This window comes from Ascidia mentula, chromosome 3, assembly GCF_947561715.1.
Source record: "Ascidia mentula chromosome 3, kaAscMent1.1, whole genome shotgun sequence".
Taxonomy (NCBI): domain Eukaryota; kingdom Metazoa; phylum Chordata; class Ascidiacea; order Phlebobranchia; family Ascidiidae; genus Ascidia; species Ascidia mentula.
In genome coordinates, this window is record NC_138568.1 from 10,340,673 (window position 1) to 10,362,136 (window position 21,464).

The following is a 21,464-nucleotide window of genomic DNA, read 5'->3' on the forward strand; positions in this document are numbered from 1 at the left end:
TGAAATAATTTACATCAGAGGGGATTCTGTCACGTGTGGAAGGGGTCGCAGTAACCGCAATGACGTGGTGCCCAGCACCTCAAATTCCGAACACTCTTATAAATTTTAAATGAATTCCGACGAATTGCGGTTTGCCCTTTCTCGCTTTTAACGCAAGTTTCCCGTTCGAATTACTAAACACTGCTTTAATACTTTACGGGCGAAATGTCACACGGACGAAAAAGGCAGAGAGTTTGTATCACGCAGTATACAAAGTTGTTTTCCATAAATAAAACTTGTTTGGCGTTTTCAAAAACCCACCATATTTTGTAGAGAATATCGTTAGGAGGGCAAGATGTTAAAGATAGCAGAAATCCTTATTCTTGTTTTAAGTTCCCTCGTCATTCTTTTCAACGTGGTGGCGATGATCTGCCTTCTGAGAAACTTCAAGTATGGTTTATGTATTTTTAGTATTGTGGTTTTGTGGCCAAATGTTTGTATTATGACTATAAACAGATTATTTGAATTATAAAATTATTGGCCTATTTTGATTTTCTGTAATCAGAATTAATAAGAAACTGATTTAGAATGGCTAGAGCGTAATAATGGTCTCGAAAACTTTAAATTGAAAATGAACGCTTCGCTTGTAAATACCACATAATGCAAAACTGTTAAAACAACCGTATATAAAAGTACAAAAGCATTTTTGGGGGGAAAGTCAAAAGACATTTTTAGTCGATTTTTACACAGAGCTGATAAATCAATAATCAGTAATAGTCAACAGCAGTATTTAAGACGGATCTTTAGAATTATGGTCAAAGGTTTAAGTCACAGCGTGGTTAATCTTATAACTAACTATCATATACAATTTCTGCTTGTTTCTAAGCTTAATGCCACCATGGGCATTAGTATTTCCCAGTGGACAAAGTGGAGAATATCGGTTACGACCCAATCGATATTGACCACATAAGTTTGTGTTCAATGTACAAGTCACTCTATAAGTTAATACTACAAGTAAACAATAGCATAAACCAACCGCATACAATTTGCGTGTACAGCATTTCTCATTAAAACCTTCACCATTTCTAATTTTCAAATGTTGAAAATAAACTACTAATGTGTGCATTGTGTTCAGGCGCTTGCGACAAAGAATGTATGTCTTCATTATCAGTTTAACGGCAGTGGAAATAACCGTCGGTGTGGGGTACCTAATAGACGTCCTGCTTAAGATCCTGTCCATCGACCAACCACATCTAAAAAACACATCTTCAGAGACTAAGCGTACTTCAATCGAAGGTAATATGTCAAGAGAAGATTGTTGTCTGGCAAAGCTTCAATTTCTTTTATGTCTGTTAGCACGTTGGCTTTATCAGCACAAGACATATATATGAGGGTTGCACGGGATATCAGAATGTTTAGCAACCGTCTTACACTTTCATTTTTTGTTTTGTTGAATCAGTGGTTATTTACCAACGTTTTTTAACTGACCAAATCGTAAAGCAACAGCACGTTATTAAGCCATAAAAGCAGATCAATGTTGTATTGTGCGGAAAGAAAGACAGCCAGCATGGTCAAAGGTTTAACCAAATACTGCGCTGTTGGTTCGTTACTTTTATTTACTCATCAGAAAACCTTCAGAAGAAATGTTCTGGCAAGTTGGTTATTTACTTAGGCATCATTTTCATTAAAACCTTGTGCTTGCTGTGGCGATGCCCAATTGCTGGCTGCCATCGGATAATACTGGTATGAGGGTTATTCACGGCGAATTACCCAATTCATCAGATCAATACTTCAAAAAATCGATCTGGCTTTTGTAAAGGTTTTTTGTGAAACAAGCAATCACATTTTTGTTTACTTGTGCGCAGTTAACCAAATGATTTTTATTCTAGTTCGAAAACCTTTCCACACTTCACCGTTTTCCACATTGTTGATAGTTTTAATTAAACGATGCTTCACAATTACTATGCAACATGCAGCTGTTTGTGATGGCAGTTAACATCAAATCAAACCAAGTAGTCAAAAACGATTCAAAATAATGGATAAAAAAGAGTTTTTTACGTTGGTGCTTAGTGTCGCAAATAGATCCGTTTCATAAAAGTGTTTGTGGAAGTAATATTTAATTTAGCGTTGCAACATATATTATTTGAACCACTAAAGTCCTGATAACATGCGAAACAGGAAATCCTTATCAATTATTGTTCGTGTCAGCTTTGTCGCACGCATAGCGAGCATAAACAAGACACATTGACGCATCAACAGGGTCGTAATTAAGGGTGACTACTTTTCTATTTTGACGTTTCATCAACCGTTAGCCACAAAATACGTCATTCGTAACCCTACGCAATGTTTACAAAGGAAAGGTGTATTACCTGGCCAGCCATGTCAAAAGGTTAAAGTCACGTCCGTGCAACCACAATTTCCCATTTTCATGTAAACCCCGTTCGGTTGAATCAACAACAGGATATCAAACATCCGCCTGATTCGAGCTCCTGATGACGTCACTAGTGACAACCTCCATGGCCTTGCATATACCGACCGTGCCGAAATGATTTGTGTTATAATGACTTGGCCCATGCTGGGAAATACCGTGTTCATTAATCAAAGGGTTTATGGTTATCCTGTAGCAAACAAGCATGGAGTGTACAGTGGGGGATTCGTATAATCCATAATTGATTTTGTTCCCGCGCACGCTCAAGTCACGTGGACACTTGGACAAAAGTCTTTAGTTTTGTTGTTGCCTGACGTTGGCGGCTGACGTGTTGCTGGCAACTGGTATGTTGTTAAACCCGAAGCATCACAAAAAACGTAGTTTCCGTTAACATCACGATCAACAAGTTAGTCAGCAGCATTAGCAATCGTCAAATCCCAGTGCGTAACACTCAGCCTGGTGGAGAAGGTGTTTGGTTTGGTAATTATATTGATGCTGAAAATACGTGCTCGTATAAATTACGTCATACCATGTGAATTCTATCATTAACTTTGTGACCTTGTGGCCTTGATGTGCAACACAACAAGGGTTTTTGCTGCCATCGTGTCTCATTACAGAGCAAAAAAATAATCACATTTTGCACTGTATAACTTCCCCTTTTCGTTTTTAATCGTGAGTTGCAGCAAGAGAAGTATAATTTAATAAACAAAATACTTTCAATCACATGCTTTGACCTGCGACATGACATATACATTATTAACAGGTTTAAAGAGTTCTGCGATTGTTTTGTCTTGTTTAAACACGGTGGTGGTGACGTATGCGTTACACAAACGCACAACGAGCATGGGGCGACACCGAGCGGACACAATAAACGGAGATAGCGGACTTCTGCACCTTCCAGCATTCGACACCATGCTGCGAGTATTGTCACTCGGACAAAATGCCCAGGTACACTGTAACAAAAGTTGTTGCAAAGGTAAAAAAGCGCTGAATATTCTTTCAATCCATAACTAAGTATTATTGGTCACGTTCTTAAGACCTGCTGTTGCTGCAACTTGCTCGTTGCTGGGTTGGAAAAATCTTTAAAATTACCCGATGTTTGTAATCTGCAATGCTGTAGGCTATGAATGTTTGTATGGTTGGTAAACCTGCGACACACATACCTGACCTTTGCAGCAATTAAAATATTTTTGTTCACCACCCAGAGCACACCAAAGAAACAGTCACTCCCTGTGCGAACTTCTCTACATTCCACAAGTAGTTGCAGCGAAACAAATATGGAAAAGGCGATGATTTCACCAATTGTAACCCGAAGTGAAGGAAAAATGAAACCGGAAATTGTCAGTCAGCCAGTTACACACAGTCTGCTTGCGTCCAAAAATGGTGAAGACTGTTTTATTGTAAACTTATATAGTTTTACAGCACATTGTTTTTTTTTACCAGGTAAACGACACATCAAGTCTGACTCCTTAAACTCGCGGACGAAATCAGCCAAGCGAAAACCAATGCCGAGGATAACCCATCTCTTACTACCAAGTATAGTTCTTTCTTATTAAGTCAAGCATTTTAGATTTAGTTTAAAATCTTGTTACGCAATAGTTTTTTGTAAAGATAAACGTTTTTGACTTTCTTAGGGGCAAGCTGGATTCGCCGCCCTTCCAACAACACATCCAGCCAATCATATATCGGTCGGCATGGTAACAGCGTTGTTAGTGTAAAAAAGACCGCTGTGCTGTTGACGGGAATATGGCTCATCTTTTTAACTATGTGGATTACTCCAGTGGCGATCAAACTAGGTCAAGAAAACCGCATAATTCGGTGTGTTAACAATTTAACGTATGTACTTTTGTTTTTTGTGCGCTTTTCGTTTTTACTTGTACCATATTATTTGTCATTATGTATACGTCACATTGCTTAAACCGATTCACAAAAATAAATTACGAATCCAAAAGAAACAATTTTGTTAAAAACTAAGCCTTTGAGTTTGGATTTTGCACTATTTGATGTATTTTTCTGTAGAACTTCTTCATCTTGGACGCATATGTTTACCTGTCGAGGTGGTTACACGATGAATCAGATCTCACCTGAGGTATTGCTTTTCGACAATATCCTTCAAGGTATTGCTTCAGTTATAAACGGTTTCATTTCGAAAACCAAACTCAAAGTTCATGACAAGCCGCAATATATTATTGATGGTTTTTCAATGTTACCTCACCATGAGTCTCATAAATAAATAAAATGCACAGAAGTAGTAGAGGGTGGAGGTAAACCTTGATGCCCACAGCAACATCCGAATTGTAATCATTTTTGAAGTTGCATCACGTGGGAAAATTTTACTTTAATTTATTCCAGAAAATTCCACCATCAGCAAAAAGTCACTGTCGGGAAGTGGTGCGGAACAAGTCACCGAAGCGGAACTGTTGACTTCGGGCGCATATCCTTGTTCTGGCTTTTTCTGGCCCTTAACGCTGCTTCACGTATCTGTTAACGCAACGGTGATTGCTTTGTCCTGGGTAGTGATGCTTTGTAGCGCCATACGCCTGTTTTGGCTGCGCAAAAAATCCAGCAACGTCTTTGTGCGCTGTAGCGCCCTCTGGAGATTTATATTTTTTGCCGCAGTGTTCTACTTCGCTACTCTAGCACCATACGTCACTATTTGCGTCATTGACACAGTACGTGGGTTCACTGTGACACAGCAAACGAAATGGACACGACAGATGATTGTTAATTCAACTACCAGCGGCGAAGGGAAAGATATTTTCACAAATTCAAGTTCACTTTCAGTTATGGATACGTTTTACTTGGACATATCTTCATGTTTCCTATTGATTCACTGCGCAGTTCTTCCATCTCTATATCTTATACGCTTACTTGGGTTTCGAAGAATGTTATCTGGTGTTTGAACGTATAACGCAATGCAATTCTGAGCTATTTGGGAAATCATACAATTCGAGGAAAAACCACTAAATGGAGATGCCGATGTTTCTACGCAGGGGATGCAGTATCAATATAGTGTTACATGCGTGTTTCGTGTTAGACAGCAGCTTAAGCTGCGTGGTCTTGAGAAATGTTGATCTCTTGTGGATTTTACAAATTTGATCTGGCGCACGCCTGAACATTTTGTATATGTTGGCGATTTATTTAATATAAGGTGCTATCATTTTCCATAACGATTAAAAACAAATTTCATTCTTGAATTACTAAAAGTGTCAGCAATAATTTCATGGCAAAAATAACAATTGTTTTGCGAATTAAATAGTTCTTGATTACTTTGGTATAAAATATACAAATACAACACACATTTGTTCTAACTTTAAGTTTATTGACGAAAACAAACAAACGTGTTTTCGTAATCCCACTGTTTTGTTTTTATTTTTTGTAGTTTTCTTAATTTTCGAAGATAGGGGCGCGATATTTGTTGTACCAATGGCGTGACACAATCAATAAAAGAGAAGGTAGAATGTCTGAAATGAAACAATTCCTTCGAATTATTGTGTTGTCAAACAAAGGTTGCTTAATTACTAATGTCTCTGATTTTGGTCCTGAATCAAAGGTTCCAATGTAGCTTTGACCGGCCGGTGCATTAGGACACTCAAAGGGAGTTCAAACAGAAGTGAATATCCATAAACCTCTTTCCCATCCTCATATGTTTAATCTCTTGTGACATGACAAGGATTAATATATTGACATACGCTAAAATCGAATGTACACGACAAGCCAATTGGTTTCAGACATGGAACGGTCCACCCTGAGACAAGACTGTCTCCAGAACTAAACGGTTGACGGACAATAATCAAGACAAGGACTTCTCAGCCCCTTTTCCTGAAGTCAGAAGCTTACGTTTTGACTCAAAGATGAGAAACGTCACTTTGACTCAAGGTACAAAAGTAACTTCTGCTAATTTTGTGTGTTACGATTCAATAGTAAACGTACATAGTTGTTGGTTTGTGACATTTACTTGTTTCAGCACTTTATGATACGGTTCTGCTTTGTGTGTTTACCGCAAGAAGTTGGCTTGGGGCTTTTTAAGGCTCAGTTGTGTATTTTTCACTAAACTGTTTGCTTGACGTCATTGGTGGATTTGAACAGGGTTATTATCAATTAAGGTCTTGATGGAAGTGGGTTTTTCACAAACCGCGTGATGAATTATTCAGTTAATCGAGCGCCGTGATAAGTTATCTTTAGGATACAAATTAGGAGTTAATGCGCCATATAGAGTGGGAGTGATAAGTTTTTAATTGAAAGAAAACGGCGAAAACAGTACAAAAATGCGCCATGATGAACGTATCAACGAGCTGTTTGGTAGCGAACAATTAACAATGCAAAAAGCTTTTGCTAAAACGTTTAAAATGTCAGTGTTGTTTACTTTTAGCGACATTACTTATTATTCGAATAGTTGCTGAACAACAGGTTTTTTGGGGCCGACAGGAAAAGATGATTTATATTATTTTGCTTCCGTCTCTAATCCAAAAGTTTCTAATCTGAAAAAAAAGTTGGATAACAGCTGTTTCGAATAATAGATGTGTTTTAAAATCTATTTGAATTGGATTTGTCAGAACGTTATTCGTTGGGATCTAAACACCACTTTAAATCTCAATGTTACATGCAAATCTTACCCTCAATTACCTCCTTCTTGTGGTTTTAAGTTACACCGCCTAACCACGTTAATCATGCACTGCGCTAGAGTCTCTGTTTTGTTTTGCTGCCACAAAAGATCTCAACACAGGGGTGTTAAAAGTTATTTGGACTGGCCGCGCTAATGATGACCAACTTCTTTGTGGTCTTAGTCCAGTCACGTCTATCAAGCATTGTCGCCAGTGTTGTGTTTTTGAAGATAATGTTAGGTGGCTTATCCGTTAATAGACGGGGATTGTTGATATAAAGGCAAGGTATACTGGATAAGCATAATGGTAGGTGAGGCCAAAGCTTTAGAGGAGCCGCATGCGTGACGAAAAGCGTTCCACGAAACTCCGTTTCACACACACGTATCATGCGTTGCTTATAACTTTATAATCTTGGTTCGCCAAGGATATGATTCTTACTTTTGTACCAGCAATTATTGTGTTAAGAGAAAAAATTGAAAGCAATAACAAGTAAATATAACATGTCGGCAGTTAACACCTCGATGTCAGCTGGTGGGCCAGAACAATCTGCGACTGTTTCAAGTAATGCCCGAGGGGGCAGCCAACCTTGTTTTCCCTCTTGCGTGTTTGATCATCGAGCAATTATTATGAGCGTTGCCATCCTTCATGCCCGTCATGTGACAAAACAAACAGACTAGTCGTACTGTATTCCCAGCACGATAGCGAGGCTGCGCAGTGTCACTTTGTACGTGCAGTTGCAACAGGCAGGGTAGTTAGTCATACCGGAAAGTTTTGTGCGGGTGTTCACCGGCTTTTTGGGCGGCCGACTGAGTTATAACAGCTTAATTCCACTGATTTCACAGTTGACTGCTTCGCACATTCAATTTAGTCTGATCTGTGACGAGACAAAGCCCTGTTTGTGATAATTGCTAATGCGATCTCGAGGAAATAATCTGGAACAGGAAAAGGATAACAATGGGGCAGAAGAGCTGTGAAACGAACGTCCATTAAGGTACGTGTATTGGTTGACATGTTTACCAAGTCTGCAGTCCCTTAATGTTGCAATGGCGTTATATGGGACATAGTAAGTTGGGTATTCTGTGAGCGGATGCTTGTGTATTGCTTTAGTTGTAGTTGAACCACAGGAACTAGCAAACACAGTCAATAGTTAAGCACATATACACTAGTTGTTCAGTAATTTTCATACCGTACGCTTTTTTGAATATCAACCATCTTGCAGAAGTGTGCAGCAGGCAACGTCGGAACTTTGCCAGTACTTTAAATTGTATCCTAAGTTTGATACGATATGATACACGTGCTTTCATGGTTCTATAGGCTCATTTCCTTTGGCACACAGTTCATAGTATTTGATTGTATTACACAATCGCCTGTTTACAGTTGTCGAAAGCATCATTTAATGCTCTTTTGTGAGAATACGGTATTTGAAAGAACTAGGATTGTACTTGTATGTAAGAATGTAACTGCTTGATGCTAATGTTCATAAAATTTCAGTTTCAGGTCGGAAAAATGGAAGTTTTTCAGAAGTGACGTTACTCAATTCGCAACCCCAACATTTTTATCAATACTTTGACGTGTTACAAGCTCGACGGAAACACCTGATGTCAGAACTCGCTAAAAAACGAATAAAGGGATACCTGCAAACATTTACCTACATGACAGTATGTGGGGTCCTTTTTGTTTTGGGGGGTGGGGCGTTCTTTATACACGAGAGTATAACAATGGAAAACCATAAGCACCCAGAACACGATGTCATCTCTCAAGCTTCGTCAGATGACTTAAGTGACAAAGACAAGGTGAGTTTTTTCTGTCTCTATTTGGGGTCAGCAAATGGTCGCAACCTAAAATCGTAAAAAGTTTAATGCAAGGACGCACTTTTCCTGTCTTAAAATACACAAAATCCAATACACATTGGTTGTCAACAAAGAACAAAGAATAGTAGTCTGTTTGTTTCTTAGTACTGTATAGGGTGCCATGAAGCCTTTGAGAACCACTACAATAGAATACATTCACTCATTCTCTGTTTTTTAGATGTTAGGAATATCAGTCTGGCACCATACCAAAATATTACGGCACTATTGATTTAAGCATTTGCTTGGCTACAGTGTTTTCACCTTTTGTTTACCCAACCGGTGGGGGCTAGGCCGTTTGGCGGGCAAGATTGGCGTATGGTCAGCACCAACGGCGAAAAATCCAGCTCACTTAGAAGTCCCCCCCTCCCCCTGTAACCCCATACGACAAAGAAAAATGACATAACGGAAATATTATTGAGAGCTACAGGAAGGTGTACACACCTATAAGGTCCCATCAGTGCAGCTGGCGACTGTGGCACTGGGCTATCTTTTAAACTAGCAAGCATGCAGATTTCCATTTGTAGTACACAGGTACACACTGTGGCAGATCGAAACAGCGTGTACACCTGTCTGGAGCTCTCAATGATTATTATTGCTCTTTTTTTTCACAATCAGGATTCACCAGGCAACCATGTGCCTGATTACCGTGAAATCTCAACAGCTACTTATGCCAAGGAACTACGAACAGTTGGTTACGTGTTTTTGGGAGTGGGCGCAATTTTTGTTGCCATCGGTCTGCCGTTAGTTTATCAATTCTGGAAACGGTTGAGTAATATTTTTATTCGTTAAATGTTTTACCAGTAACTATAACTGAAACTTTGAGTTTTTTCTCCAGTTTAAATATTTTATATAAATGTGTTAATTTCTATCAATTACAGTATATGACTTCTTGACAATTTGTGTGCCAAAAAACACCATAATTACGATTTTAAAATCAGATACCAGAACGCCAAAGAGTTGGAAAGGTGTCCCATGCTAGATCCAATGTATCAGAAACAGTTACAGGAGGCATATTACACCAGTCCGTCTGGACGGCCAGGCCTTAAATCCAAGGTGAACCAACTTTTATACACACTAACCTCGTTTTAATTTTTGGAGGCTTGGGGTACCAATGTTTTGCAGTTAGATATTTCCCTTGGATAAAAGTTACTCTTTGGACATCTCGTAATCCGTGTTTGGGGAGATTTTCCTGGTTTAACTTTGCGTTCGTACACATGTTTATTTTCAAGTTTGTTCGTACACCAAACCACGTTTCAGTTTCATTTTCATGTTTATTTGCACTACTACTAATCATTACATTGCAACATCGACTGGTCGATGTTATTGTTGCGCGTATGAAGCAACAATTAATTCTGGTAATCAGGGCGTAAGTTTATAGACATATGGTACAGTTGGATCTTCTAGTTGGCGTAATTGTGTTTAAATAAGGCGACTATATCCTCCTAATTACACAACGTTGGTCTTAAAACAAACGTCTTTGAACAATTTGGATACTCTCCTAATCCGGATAAATTTGTTGGACGAATCATATGCGGATTAAGTTCTACTGTATAGTTGTGTCAAGTATTCCTTACTACGCGAAACGGATTGGTTGTAAAATGTATTAACACTATAATTTATCACGTTATTTCTGTGTAGAAACTGGCAGAGTCGTCGCTGACAAAAGAAGACGGATACAACAAACCAAAACCGAAGAGAAAATGGTTCTGGTCGCGCCAGCCAAGCGTAACGGCGGAATCTTTCAGGTAAACTTGGAATTTTAACCCGTTCCGTCGCTACGAAATACAGTTGAACTCGGTTACTTCGAATTCGGTTTATCAGGAAAATCGCCTAGTTCGCACGAAGCTGGAGGTACCAATAATTTGTAGTCAATCTGGAATTTAGCCGATTTTTGACTAAACTATACGAACAAATGATTTGCAATCTTTTTCTGAAGGAAAAATTGTTAACGTGTCCGATATTTCGGATTATTTAATTCAGAATAAAAGTTTCTTTTTTACATCAAATCATGTTTATTTTGCGAAAAAAAGCAACTACGGGTATGAACAATATACATGCCGAAATCGGAATTAGGGTAAATATTTCTGCTTTAACATTCGTACAACAAACCACATTTCAGAACTGTCAATATTGGTGCGCGTATGACGTCACAATTGTCATGTTTTTCGCCCAATGATTTGTGGGTAATCACCGCGTAAAGATAGAAATAGAAACATGCGTGCAGAGATCTTTTGAATCTTCGAGTCACAATGATGTATTTAGGCTTGTTTCATAAAGACGATTTGTATCGATATCCTACTGGCTACACTGCATTAGGCTTCGGACGATCTAGTAATTCGTCCGTTCCGGATAACGGTTTTGGACAATCGAATCCGTATTAACCGAGTTCTACTGTATTAAAAATTGATACAATTGAAATCGTACAACGAAAACCAGTATTTTCATCCCGGGTGTGCAGAATAGCTGCCCACCACCATCCGTCCTTTAATCTTGTTCCGATTGAAAGTCTCGCCGCTTTGAGCAGAAATGAACAAATATCTGACTACAGCGATGCGAATTCGTGAGTTAGGAAAAATGCCTCGACTCTTTTGTTTCCTTGTGTTGGCATGATGAGATCATTAAGTTCGGTTTTCCATTGCAGAATCTTATTTTTGGCTTTTGATTTACTTTCTTACACAATAAAGCGTCATATGAAAAAGCTACGCATTTTTGGTGAATGTAAATATTTACACTGTTTGCAATTTAGTTTCGTTTTTAATTTTTGTATCAAATTTTAAGAGGTGCTGTCAAATGTTGCGTGTAAGCTAATCGTGACGAGAACGTTTTTCAAAATTTACAGCGACTTGAACCCGCTAAGCTCAGCATCCACTGAAACACCTTCAGATCATGTGCAAGCTGAAGTCCAACAAAAATCAACGTCTTTGTTTGGACGAATGTTTGGTGCTGACTTGGACAACTCAGGTGGAGGAGTTGGCGGAGGTTACGAAAATGAGGCACTGAGTTGTATTGACGAATCGGATTCCTTGTCTCGTGACGAACACGAAAGTTAAAGTCCCTGTTATCACACCCTTAGTTTGTTTTTGAATTTGCGCATTACACATTCTTCTTCAATCAACGGATTTGTCCCCCTGCGTATTGACTCGCCTAACTGTTCCTGGATTTTTGTCGGTCATATGAATGATGCAAGCGAAATCAGTGTGTGTTAAGAACGTCGCCCACTTTCGTAAATATGTTTTAACGCTTGAGCTACCTTTTTATTACATCACTCCTTTATTAAAACTGTTCTGCAGTCCACATGACAATAAAACAGCCAATAATGACGCCAGTTAAAGTTCGGAGTGCACTTTTCCACAGCTTTCCATCTAGAATTGAACGAGGACTAATCCACAATTACTCGTTTTTTTCCTGTAAACTTTTCAAACAACAAATCCTTGTGGGAATAATAGTTGAGCAAATATTTAAGAAACAAATGCTGGGAACAAGGAAGACAGAGCCCCCAGGTTTTAGGTTGTAAGTTGTAGACATTTTCTGCCTGGTCAATAAAACATGGAATAGTTTTTAGGTTTTCTTTTAGACAGACAAGTTCTGGGCAGACATCCATTTCTAACATACTATCTCCATTGCTATCTTTCAAGGCTCCAAAATGAATGATCAGCAACACATAAACACAACATGTAAAATATGATATTTATTCAGCAAACGGAACACAACTTAAAAGTTAACACTCCACAAATATCTCCGCTATACAATTTTTGAGAAATTCATTTCAAAGAAACTAAGATGGTGCTACTCTCCTACAGGTCTTCGGTTACAAGCCATAAAGCTAATGTTTTGAATGCAACTGGTTAAAAGTTTGTCAAATTGGTAATGAAAATAAGAAATATAGGCCCAAATACCATACATATATCACAGTACCGGACAACAAAGCACAGATTTTAAGTCAATATTTTTGGTGACAAATTAGGGAAGTTGGAAGGGTTATCTTCATCCATAGTGATATCATATGAATGCAAATTAAAATATAAAACAAGCATTAACTGCAGTCTACTAGTTGTGGAATAACATCAAAGGAAGAAAACTACTTTTCCTCACACCATTGATTTTCCTTTTTTACCTAAAATAAAAACAATTATAAAATACATTACATAGCATACATATCCGTCTAGCCTGATGTTGCATAAGACTGTATTTATAATAACAAAGGAAGTGTAGCTGGATTATGCAGGAAAATAACCACAGTAACACTTATAACTGAATAAGTCAATAAATATTTGAACCAATTACCACATGACCTGTGCTAATAGGCTTTATTTATATATACAAGCTTTTTTATAAGATTAGACTTCTATTGATAACTTACGCAATTGAAATTTTTGTGAAGATTTATAATCAAACAACACCAATACAATTAAAACATGTTAATTGGCAATGACAAAACCACCACCAGCTGAAATAGTTCTTATTTGAGCATTTCCTGTTGAAGAAAATTATCCTTACAAAATTCCAACAATGCTTATATATGGTGGATTGGCAAACCGTTACCATGTTCACTATTACAGGGATATTAAGTGACATAATCAACATGATGACAACATTTTACATGATTGCTCACCACCACAAATTCATGTAAAATTCAATGTACTTACATAAACCGAATACTGAAACAAACAGCAAGTGCTGTTATAAGTTATATACCTGGGCTTCTTCATCTTCCGTGAAGTCATTTTTTATGTTAAAGGTCTTTCTGATTTCTTCGGGTGATTTACCCTTAATCATGTTGGCAACAGTTTTGCATGTCACAGCAAGTAAACCCTTGATATCCAAATAGTTAGCAGCCTGCAAACAAGTGGACTTTGTTAAAAAAGTATATAACTGCAAAAACATTAAATTTGGATCACTTCAACAATTTATTCAGTCATTTATATTAACTTACACAATACAATATTAACAAGTGAAACCATGTTACCATTGAGTTGAGTATATCTATTTTGGAAACTTTACCTTGTCAGATCAAAACATTCAAGTCTTCACAAAATACTATGTCAGAAACAGAAAATTGCATCAACATTGCTAGCATACTTAACTAAGGCACATGCAGACATCCAGTATCTGTACCAATGATGGTGGACAATTCAATATTTATGGAAAACCAACAGGACAAAGGGTTTTTAACATGAACAGCAAACCCAAGTCCCAAATGATAATCATTGCAGTGAAAAACACTGATCCGGAGTCTGTTAATTAGGTATTTTTCTTTCCTCATCAATTTGGGATGGTTAATAATAAAAATCGTTTTTGTGTTTGGGCAAATTTTACATTCACCAAATCAAAAGAAAAATTGCATTTCTACAGCTAGGTCAACAGGGTTCTACTTAAAGTCACACCTATAAGACATAATGCCTAATATTTTTACCAAAATTAGCTCAAATAGTGTTCCCTGGTCCACTTTAAGAAACTCCTGATCCCAAACAGGGATGTCATCTGTTCTTTTCTCTTTATTTTCATCATCTTCTGGAGGAGGTGGGTCATCTTTATGTTGAGTACACCATTGGATCACCTTAAAATATACAAAACCTTAATACCAAAAGAGTAAAACATAGTTTCCTTTCAATACTTAAAGAATCTTTATTCAGAATACAGTAGTTAAATTAAAGTCTACAGAACATAGCTCACAAGCAAAGCATTTAATGCATTAATTTTCATGTGCATGAAAAAATAAATATCTTCATTACCTTTCTTAAAATAGCAGCATTTACGTTAGGCAAAGGAATTCCTTCTTCGTCATCTTCATCTACGCCAAGATCTTCAAGCATGGTCTTGATAATTACTGATTGCTTAGCAATCTCAACATCCACAACAAATGTTTCATTATCATGACTTTGAAGTTTTATAGTAGGCATTTTTTTGGTAATTCTTTGTCTGGATATAATCGTGTTGAGATGTTTGAAATAGCAAATATGTCAAGATGTTTCAAATCAACTACTTTGTTGTGCATTGATTATCAAATGGGTTAAGCATGTAAGGTACATCAATTGTTTTGACATTTGCCAAAAACTTATTTGCTTTCCATTTTATAACTAATAACCTTTGCGTTATTTTTTTAATTATTTTGTTTCAAGCGCTTTAGGCCTACATACTTGCGAAACCGTATTTTGAATTTACACAGAAGTTACATAAATTGAACATGTGAACTTTTAAATAAATTATGACTAAGCTAGTTTGTACATATGCTCACATTATCGCGTACATTAGCCTACACCATGTCAAACATAATATTTGCCGTTTTTTTGAAAATCTCCAAGTTAATTTAATTAAATGCATAAAATAGTGAAATCACACATCACCACAACACAACATTTCCTGTCCAAACCAGTGTTGCCAGATTTAGTTTACAAAAAGCGCCAAATTTTTTGTTTCAACAAGCCCAAAAGCGCCAATTTCGGCAAAAATGTGCCCAACGTTAATGGCGTTCACACATATCAATTTTGTACACCAATTGTCATTTCATGCCCATGGCTATTTGGCTGCACTGATCTCAAAAGAAACACTTGAACGGAAAACCAAGACCGTGAGCTGGACACAAGACACTGCATTATTTTATTTTGATAACAGTCGTCATTGCAATATGATTATGACGTCATATTTCGTTGTGTGATCAGTTTGTAGTATTTGAAATAAGACTGAAATAGCGTTTTGTCACATGATTGATGAATTAATGATACAAAACACGCACAAATGCGCCCAAAGCGCAAGGTGCAACAAAAAAGCGCAAACACCCAACAAAAACAAAAACCGTAATGAACAAAAACCGTTATCTTTTCGCAAAACTAATAACATAAAAATCCTAAATTCGTCATGCTTAACTACACATCATTGCATTGACAATTGATTTTCGAATTTATTGTTAAACATATTCCATACAAAGAGCACATTTGTCGCACCGATCTAAAAGTCAATTTACCTGAAATATGTGAGTGTGTATCCACTGTGGAAGATCAAGTTATGCACGCATGTTTCGCAACCTAATTCAACACTTAAGGCACTCTCTTACTCCAACAGAGCAGATACTCGCTCAGGTGTTCGCAGTAAATACCCAGCAATTAAGTTAATTCTCATATTTATTTATCATATGTCACTCAGCACATGCCGACATGTTTTATTTATTCTAAGTTAGTGAAATCTTTGCAGCACAGTCAAACTTGTTTAACTGCACAATAAGTTACCATTTGATATAAATTAGTGCACGTTACAAGTGTGTTTCAGTGCTGTTTTATTATGCTGAAACAAATCATAACTATATGCAATGCTGTGCAGATTGTTGTATTATTATTTCGCCCAAATTTTTGCGGTTATAGTTACGAACGCCAAGAAGACAAAACATGTTTTTATATTTTATCTAAATCAGCTATTCTACGCTATTGGATATATTTGAATAAAACACTGCTATCATTCTATCAGCTATTCGCCGCCTCAAGATTTTTTTCCCAGAAGCCTGAAAGCAGAAAGACAGTTCGATATTGATGCATCAACCACAATGCAGCACAGTTAAGAAGACCTTTTTTAATTACGATAATTTCTTTTTCCAATTCCCTTTTTTGGGCAAAAGTCGGAATTCAAATGCAGTAAATTTTTTTCTTGTGGCAATGACATAAATTAGCAATACACACACACAAGGAATATTACCATTTGGCTACAACGATGAAAGCGAAACCCATTAACTTTTAAAACTTTAGATTGCGCTTCTGTGTTGTAAAAAAGCAAAGGAATGTGCGTGAGAAATTTCGTTGCGTCATAAAGAGGAAGTTTCTTGATTCGTTGATTGAGTTTGATGGAGTTCTTTGTCAGGACAGTTTCTGGACCTTTAAGTAGGCGCTTAGACTTGTTGTTTGATGAATTCTGGGTGAAGTCGATAAACTGTAGTACTGGTGCTCGACATTTTTTCTAAACCGATCAAAACATACAAGTAAATGTATGTAACATACTGACTATAGTGACTGGCGAGTATTAATAATATAACTATGGTCGATATTGATAATTAGTCTAAACGTTATTGTTCTCTAAAGTTGACTGGAATTGTGTTTTGCAGGAAAAGGATTAAATTTTATAACGATACTGTGGTTATCTGGTTTATACAGAACGAATTCAACATTATTTATTATTTACAAAATGGCTTTGAAACGTATAAACAAGGTATTGAAAGTGTGAAAGTATGACAATATAAGTATATACTTGAACATAATATTTTTACAGGAGCTTTTAGATCTTGGTCGGGACCCACCAGCACAATGCAGTGCAGGACCTTTGCAGGACGGGGATTGTATGTTTGGAATGTTTTTTGAGAGTATTGTTAACTCATGACTAATTTTTTTTTTAGCAAAATCTCTAGAACTTGCTCTCTCACAAAATTTATAAATAGTTCTGTACCAAACTTGGCAGATAAATTTGGGATTTACAATGGTTTTACTAACATGTTTATTTTTTTCAGTATTCCGTTGGCAAGCTACAATTATAGGCCCAGTAAGTCTAGATTAGTTTACAAAAAAATTATTTCATGTTAGTATGTATTGTGTAATTATTTAAGTTTAATATATTTCAGGAAATAAATAAGTATACTGTACTTTTTTTTGCACTACAAAAAGTTTTTTTTTTTCACCATTTGTTCCTTTGCAATTTATTGGTTTTGTTCTGACAGGCGGACACACCTTACCAGGGTGGCGTGTTTTTTCTCAACATTCATTTCCCAACAGACTATCCATTCAAACCACCCAAGGTATGATTTTGCATGTGTAACTGCTTTGATCTTGGTTTTCATATGTTGCACCAGTGGCGGATCTAGAAAAAATATGAGGGGGGTGTTCGGTTTCGGTATCTAATTAATGCAGCTGTTAGATGCGGTTACAATTTTTTTTGGACAATTATCGTGCTGTAATTTTTTGTCAAAATCTTTGTGGAAACCAGTTTAGTTGTTAAACACGTTGTCAATATTACGAGAGGAATATAAGGCCACCGCATGCGACATAGTTTTTATTTGTATGTTTTCTTGATAACGTAAGCCCTCATTTATTTCCTTTTAGATAACACGTATATTTAAACCTTTCTTTCAAAGTCGTGGTAATGAAACTACGGCGCAAGCACTATCGCAAAAACTCGCATCGAGTGTTCCAAGTGTTACGCAATTGCGTAAGCCAGGAAGCCACCGTTTATGTGAAGATTCGCACCAACACTGGCGTTCGTATTTTGCTTGCAATGCTCGGCCACTATTAACTTTAGTTTACAGCGGAAAATTGGGGAATTACCAACAAAATTTTGACCCCCCGCTCTAAAAACAAATCTGTAATGGTCTAGGACGTGGTCTTGCACCACCAAATACACATCAATGTTTTAGCAGTAGATAATTTGCGAAATATATATAAAAAAAAACAGACGAAATACAAAATACTCGTTTAGCTACATTTATTTTGGTGCAATTTTGTCAAACAATTACAACTCTTGCAGAGTGCGGCTTCTGTATAGAAATTGTAGCATAAATGAATAAACTTATAAGGTCGCGCTTTCAAAACGGTATTGTTGACGGGTTATTGACCAACAGCACAACAAACGATTGTTTCATAAGCGGTCATCGCCGCGTGAATGCAGCGCGCGCGACCGAGCACTTTCACACCCCACAAAACAATGTGCCAAAATGCTGAGGGGGGTGTTCTGACACCTAAACACCCCCCCTATATCCGCCACTGTGTTGCACCAACTTTAACAAGCATTATGATTCTATTAGGTTGACCTAGCCATTGTTTGACAATAACTAGTAAATGTGACCTGTACAGTGTTTTAAAAAAACACAAAATTATTGTTCAATCGACTTACTCCAAGCACAATTCTGTTTTGATTTGTGTAAAATGCATCTAACATGACTTTGTTTGTTTTAGGTCAGTTTTTCTACAAAAATTTATCACCCAAATATCAACCATAATGGTAGCATCTGCTTGGATATTTTACGCTCACAGTGGTCACCAGCACTGACCATTTCAAAAGGTAAATGCAGTTGTTTTTGACATGCCTAAAATATAATAAAATTAGTACAAACAAAATAGGCAATACAACAGTTGAGAATTTAATGATACAGAGTTTTTGATTGTGCCACTACAACCATTTTCAGTGAAAATTGCTAACGATTTCGACTATTGCATTGGCTATTTTGTTTGTATTGAAGATATACAAAACGTCATTTATGTTTATAAAATCAGTATTTGATGAGAACTATGATAAAAAAATTTGTAAAATTTGAAAACATTTTGCAGTTCTTCTTTCGATTTGCTCACTTTTGTCTGACCCAAACCCTGATGATCCACTTGTACCAGAAATTGCACGTACATATAAAACAGATAGGTGCAAGTACAATAAACACGCGAAAGATTGGACGAAGAAGTATGCAACTACATAAAAGGAAAGTTGTTTTCACATTAAACTTTCAGTGCACCAATTCTTTTTCAACGTCAAGCTTATATATTGGCAAAATGCTCATTTTTGTTTTGCTTTTTTGGGGGGATAAATACCTTCATTTCAGCTGTACATGTAAAAATTGCCACATGCACTTTGATTTTATTGCTTTTTCGATAATTATGGACTTTTACCAAGCAATAAACTAATTTTCAGGCAAGGAGTTCTATCACCTGTAAACATTATACCACCTTGGTAGTTCCCTTTTATGTATTGACATTACTTTTGTTGACAAATTGGACAAATTACAAATATCCAACCAGTTGCAACATACTTTCGACTATTTAAGTCTTTCCTTTTTGATTTACAATGTTTAACTTGCTTGTCTTAGACTGAAACATAAAACATTTAGTGTTGGATTCTTGTTCTTTTTTTTGAGGATGCGGTAACTGTACAGCTGTCGTATTTTTGTGAAAAGGGCGTTTTTCTAGGTTTTGATTTTTGTTATATCAAAAAAGGCAAGGTATAACGAAAAGATTTTCAGTTATGGACTCAACCACTAACCCCTACAAAATCATTCCGAGAAGGCTAAGCACTGTTCGTGGTTTCAATCTCGCGTTATCAGTGTGTCTGTCGCCCCAACGCTGCAGGTGAAGGTTGACTGAAACTGCATTGGTTCATACAGCAATTTTTAATGAAAAGTGTGTAGCGTACTGGAAAATCCTTTTTTGGAAAATTTTAACGTTTACGTAAAACAGAAAATTAGCAAACTGGCTTCTTCATTACGGCCGCTTAGTCTCGATTGTATGAAAAATCACAACAGATGAAAGTGCAAGGTGGTCAACTGCTTCTTGTACGGATTCCATTCCGGTTCGTGTAAGTTGCGAATTAATAGGTTAGAAGAGAGGTTCAGATTCACTTTCACTTTTCTGTTTTGAACGTAAAACGTGATTACACGAACAAGTGTTCTGCACAGTTGGCAAGACTACCTACCAAATGTATGAGACGTCTTACTTTGTTAAAATATATTGCATATTAATTACCACCAGTAAGACATTTGCAAAGTTGTTCATGTTTGACTATGCAGTGAATCGAGACCCACTATTTGTTGAACGTATGAATCAACAGAGCCAAATATATTTTGCGTGTTTCAAATTTCAAAATATCTGACAAAAGGCTATGTTCAAACCGGGCATAAATGATAGCTTCTACTCGCAAGAAAAGAACTTCATCAATGAATGTAAATCAATTGTTTGCTCGCGCCATTTTAAACTTTACCTGTGATGTCACAAACAAATAATTAGAATGTTTGTAGGTGAAAGCAGTGTCAAGACGCACAAAATATATGGTCCAGTTCCGTTTTTTTTTTATCTCAAATTATTGGATCAGATTCAGCTCCGATTTACAAAAATAACCGCTGGTTTCAAACTGTTTAGTTCCGGGTTTAACTACCTGAATAAAACAAAAGGACACTAAATCAATTAATAAGGTTCTCATAGTTCTCTTACGATATTCCAGTAAGGTTTCCATAGAGTAACGATATATTATCGTCCTCTTTATCAATAACAAAACTTTTCCATGTATAGTTCTTATATCGTTTGAGTCACTTATTTTTTCTCACACGCCGTGTATACAGCCAGACAAGTCGTACAGTTTTGTCAAGTCAGCTTTTGTGAGAGGACCATGCATTTTCCGATATGGCATCCACATAAACTTTTAATATACGCGATAGTGTTGGCAGCCCTTCATACGCAATCATTGCCACTGTGAATTTGAGGAGTCATGGAAACCATGTCGCCCACATGGAGGCGCGTCTCTTTTGTGCGCAGTACGGATATTTGTGTTGGTGTCATCTTCTTTCCGTAGTATAGGGATCTAACCTTCTCTGACAACATTTTCAGAAATATCCTTTACTATATCGCTCGGTAAACCGATAGGGGGTGATGTGAGATGCCGTGGAGAAACTTATGGATGTTCAGCTGTTTCCTTTGTTAAATCTTGTTTCACAGTCTTCCCACCTGCATTTCAAATTAAGCAATCAGTGATGCATGAACGTTAATTTTACTTAAAAATGAATGCGGATGCTGTTTCTATTGCAAATTTTAGGGTGTTGCAGGCATAGTTTTTGTGTGGGTGTTGGGTATTGTTGTTTAGTTGAAAAGGCATCAA

The 21,464-nt window shown here is 37.0% G+C and overlaps 4 protein-coding genes across 7 annotated transcripts; 3 read left to right on the forward strand and 1 right to left on the reverse strand.

Moving 5' to 3' along the window:
* The first annotated feature begins 310 nt into the window (after positions 1 to 310).
* Positions 311 to 5,835, forward strand: LOC145894831 (uncharacterized). Of its 3 annotated transcripts, none has more exons than XM_082983481.1 (8): positions 311 to 429; positions 1,115 to 1,275; positions 3,171 to 3,355; positions 3,613 to 3,790; positions 3,851 to 3,943; positions 4,042 to 4,243; positions 4,427 to 4,524; positions 4,760 to 5,835. In XM_082983481.1, exons 1-8 carry the CDS (start codon positions 335 to 337, stop codon positions 5,308 to 5,310), a joined length of 1,563 nt encoding a protein of 520 aa, XP_082839607.1. In that variant the 5' UTR covers positions 311 to 334; the 3' UTR covers positions 5,311 to 5,835. The 3 variants fall into 3 exon arrangements, with proteins under 3 accessions (XP_082839607.1, XP_082839608.1, XP_082839609.1); XM_082983482.1 differs by having other exon boundaries at positions 4,042 to 4,225; XM_082983483.1 differs by having other exon boundaries at positions 4,042 to 4,225; positions 4,427 to 4,496; positions 4,760 to 4,945.
* Positions 5,836 to 7,735: 1,900 nt separating this feature from the next.
* Positions 7,736 to 12,180, forward strand: LOC145894821 (uncharacterized). Of its 2 annotated transcripts, XM_082983470.1 has the most exons (7): positions 7,736 to 8,002; positions 8,503 to 8,804; positions 9,477 to 9,625; positions 9,800 to 9,914; positions 10,500 to 10,606; positions 11,320 to 11,421; positions 11,701 to 12,180. In XM_082983470.1, exons 2-7 carry the CDS (start codon positions 8,610 to 8,612, stop codon positions 11,909 to 11,911), a joined length of 879 nt encoding a protein of 292 aa, XP_082839596.1. In that variant the 5' UTR covers positions 7,736 to 8,002; positions 8,503 to 8,609; the 3' UTR covers positions 11,912 to 12,180. The 2 variants fall into 2 exon arrangements, with proteins under 2 accessions (XP_082839596.1, XP_082839597.1); XM_082983471.1 differs by lacking the exon at positions 11,320 to 11,421.
* A 363-nt stretch (positions 12,181 to 12,543) lies between these two features.
* Positions 12,544 to 15,096, reverse strand: LOC145893976 (S-phase kinase-associated protein 1). The gene is made up of 4 exons (XM_082982397.1): positions 14,594 to 15,096; positions 14,275 to 14,418; positions 13,557 to 13,697; positions 12,544 to 12,975 (listed from the first exon to the last, which is right to left on the reverse strand). Exons 1-4 carry the CDS (start codon positions 14,759 to 14,761, stop codon positions 12,940 to 12,942), a joined length of 489 nt encoding a protein of 162 aa, XP_082838523.1. The 5' UTR covers positions 14,762 to 15,096; the 3' UTR covers positions 12,544 to 12,939.
* Positions 15,097 to 16,915: 1,819 nt separating this feature from the next.
* LOC145895248 (ubiquitin-conjugating enzyme E2-17 kDa-like) lies at positions 16,916 to 19,714 on the forward strand. Its single transcript, XM_082984019.1, has 6 exons — positions 16,916 to 17,051; positions 17,112 to 17,178; positions 17,347 to 17,378; positions 17,554 to 17,631; positions 18,785 to 18,890; positions 19,157 to 19,714. Exons 1-6 carry the CDS (start codon positions 17,028 to 17,030, stop codon positions 19,297 to 19,299), a joined length of 450 nt encoding a protein of 149 aa, XP_082840145.1. The 5' UTR covers positions 16,916 to 17,027; the 3' UTR covers positions 19,300 to 19,714.
* Positions 19,715 to 21,464: the final 1,750 nt, after the last annotated feature.

Excerpts from the sequence above, each read along its gene's own strand:
- LOC145894831 (XM_082983481.1), top strand. The coding sequence starts at position 335 with ATGTTAAAGATAGCAGAAATCCTTATTCTTGTTTTAAGTTCCCTCGTC. Across the intron at positions 3,791-3,850 it reads TCTGCTTGCGTCCAAAAATG|GTAAACGACACATCAAGTCT; the intron begins GTGAAGACTGTT and ends TTTTTTTACCAG. Across the intron at positions 4,244-4,426 it reads CGGTGTGTTAACAATTTAAC|AACTTCTTCATCTTGGACGC; the intron begins GTATGTACTTTT and ends ATTTTTCTGTAG.
- LOC145894821 (XM_082983470.1), top strand. The coding sequence starts at position 8,610 with ATGTCAGAACTCGCTAAAAAACGAATAAAGGGATACCTGCAAACATTT. Across the intron at positions 8,805-9,476 it reads ACTTAAGTGACAAAGACAAG|GATTCACCAGGCAACCATGT; the intron begins GTGAGTTTTTTC and ends TTTCACAATCAG. Across the intron at positions 11,422-11,700 it reads GACTACAGCGATGCGAATTC|CGACTTGAACCCGCTAAGCT; the intron begins GTGAGTTAGGAA and ends CAAAATTTACAG.
- LOC145893976 (XM_082982397.1), bottom strand. The coding sequence starts at position 14,761 with ATGCCTACTATAAAACTTCAAAGTCATGATAATGAAACATTTGTTGTG. Across the intron at positions 14,419-14,593 it reads ATGCTGCTATTTTAAGAAAG|GTGATCCAATGGTGTACTCA; the intron begins GTAATGAAGATA and ends GTATATTTTAAG. Across the intron at positions 13,698-14,274 it reads CACTATTTGAGCTAATTTTG|GCTGCTAACTATTTGGATAT; the intron begins GTAAAAATATTA and ends ACTTGTTTGCAG.
- LOC145895248 (XM_082984019.1), top strand. The coding sequence starts at position 17,028 with ATGGCTTTGAAACGTATAAACAAG. Across the intron at positions 17,179-17,346 it reads ACCTTTGCAGGACGGGGATT|TATTCCGTTGGCAAGCTACA; the intron begins GTATGTTTGGAA and ends TATTTTTTTCAG. Across the intron at positions 17,379-17,553 it reads AAGCTACAATTATAGGCCCA|GCGGACACACCTTACCAGGG; the intron begins GTAAGTCTAGAT and ends TTGTTCTGACAG.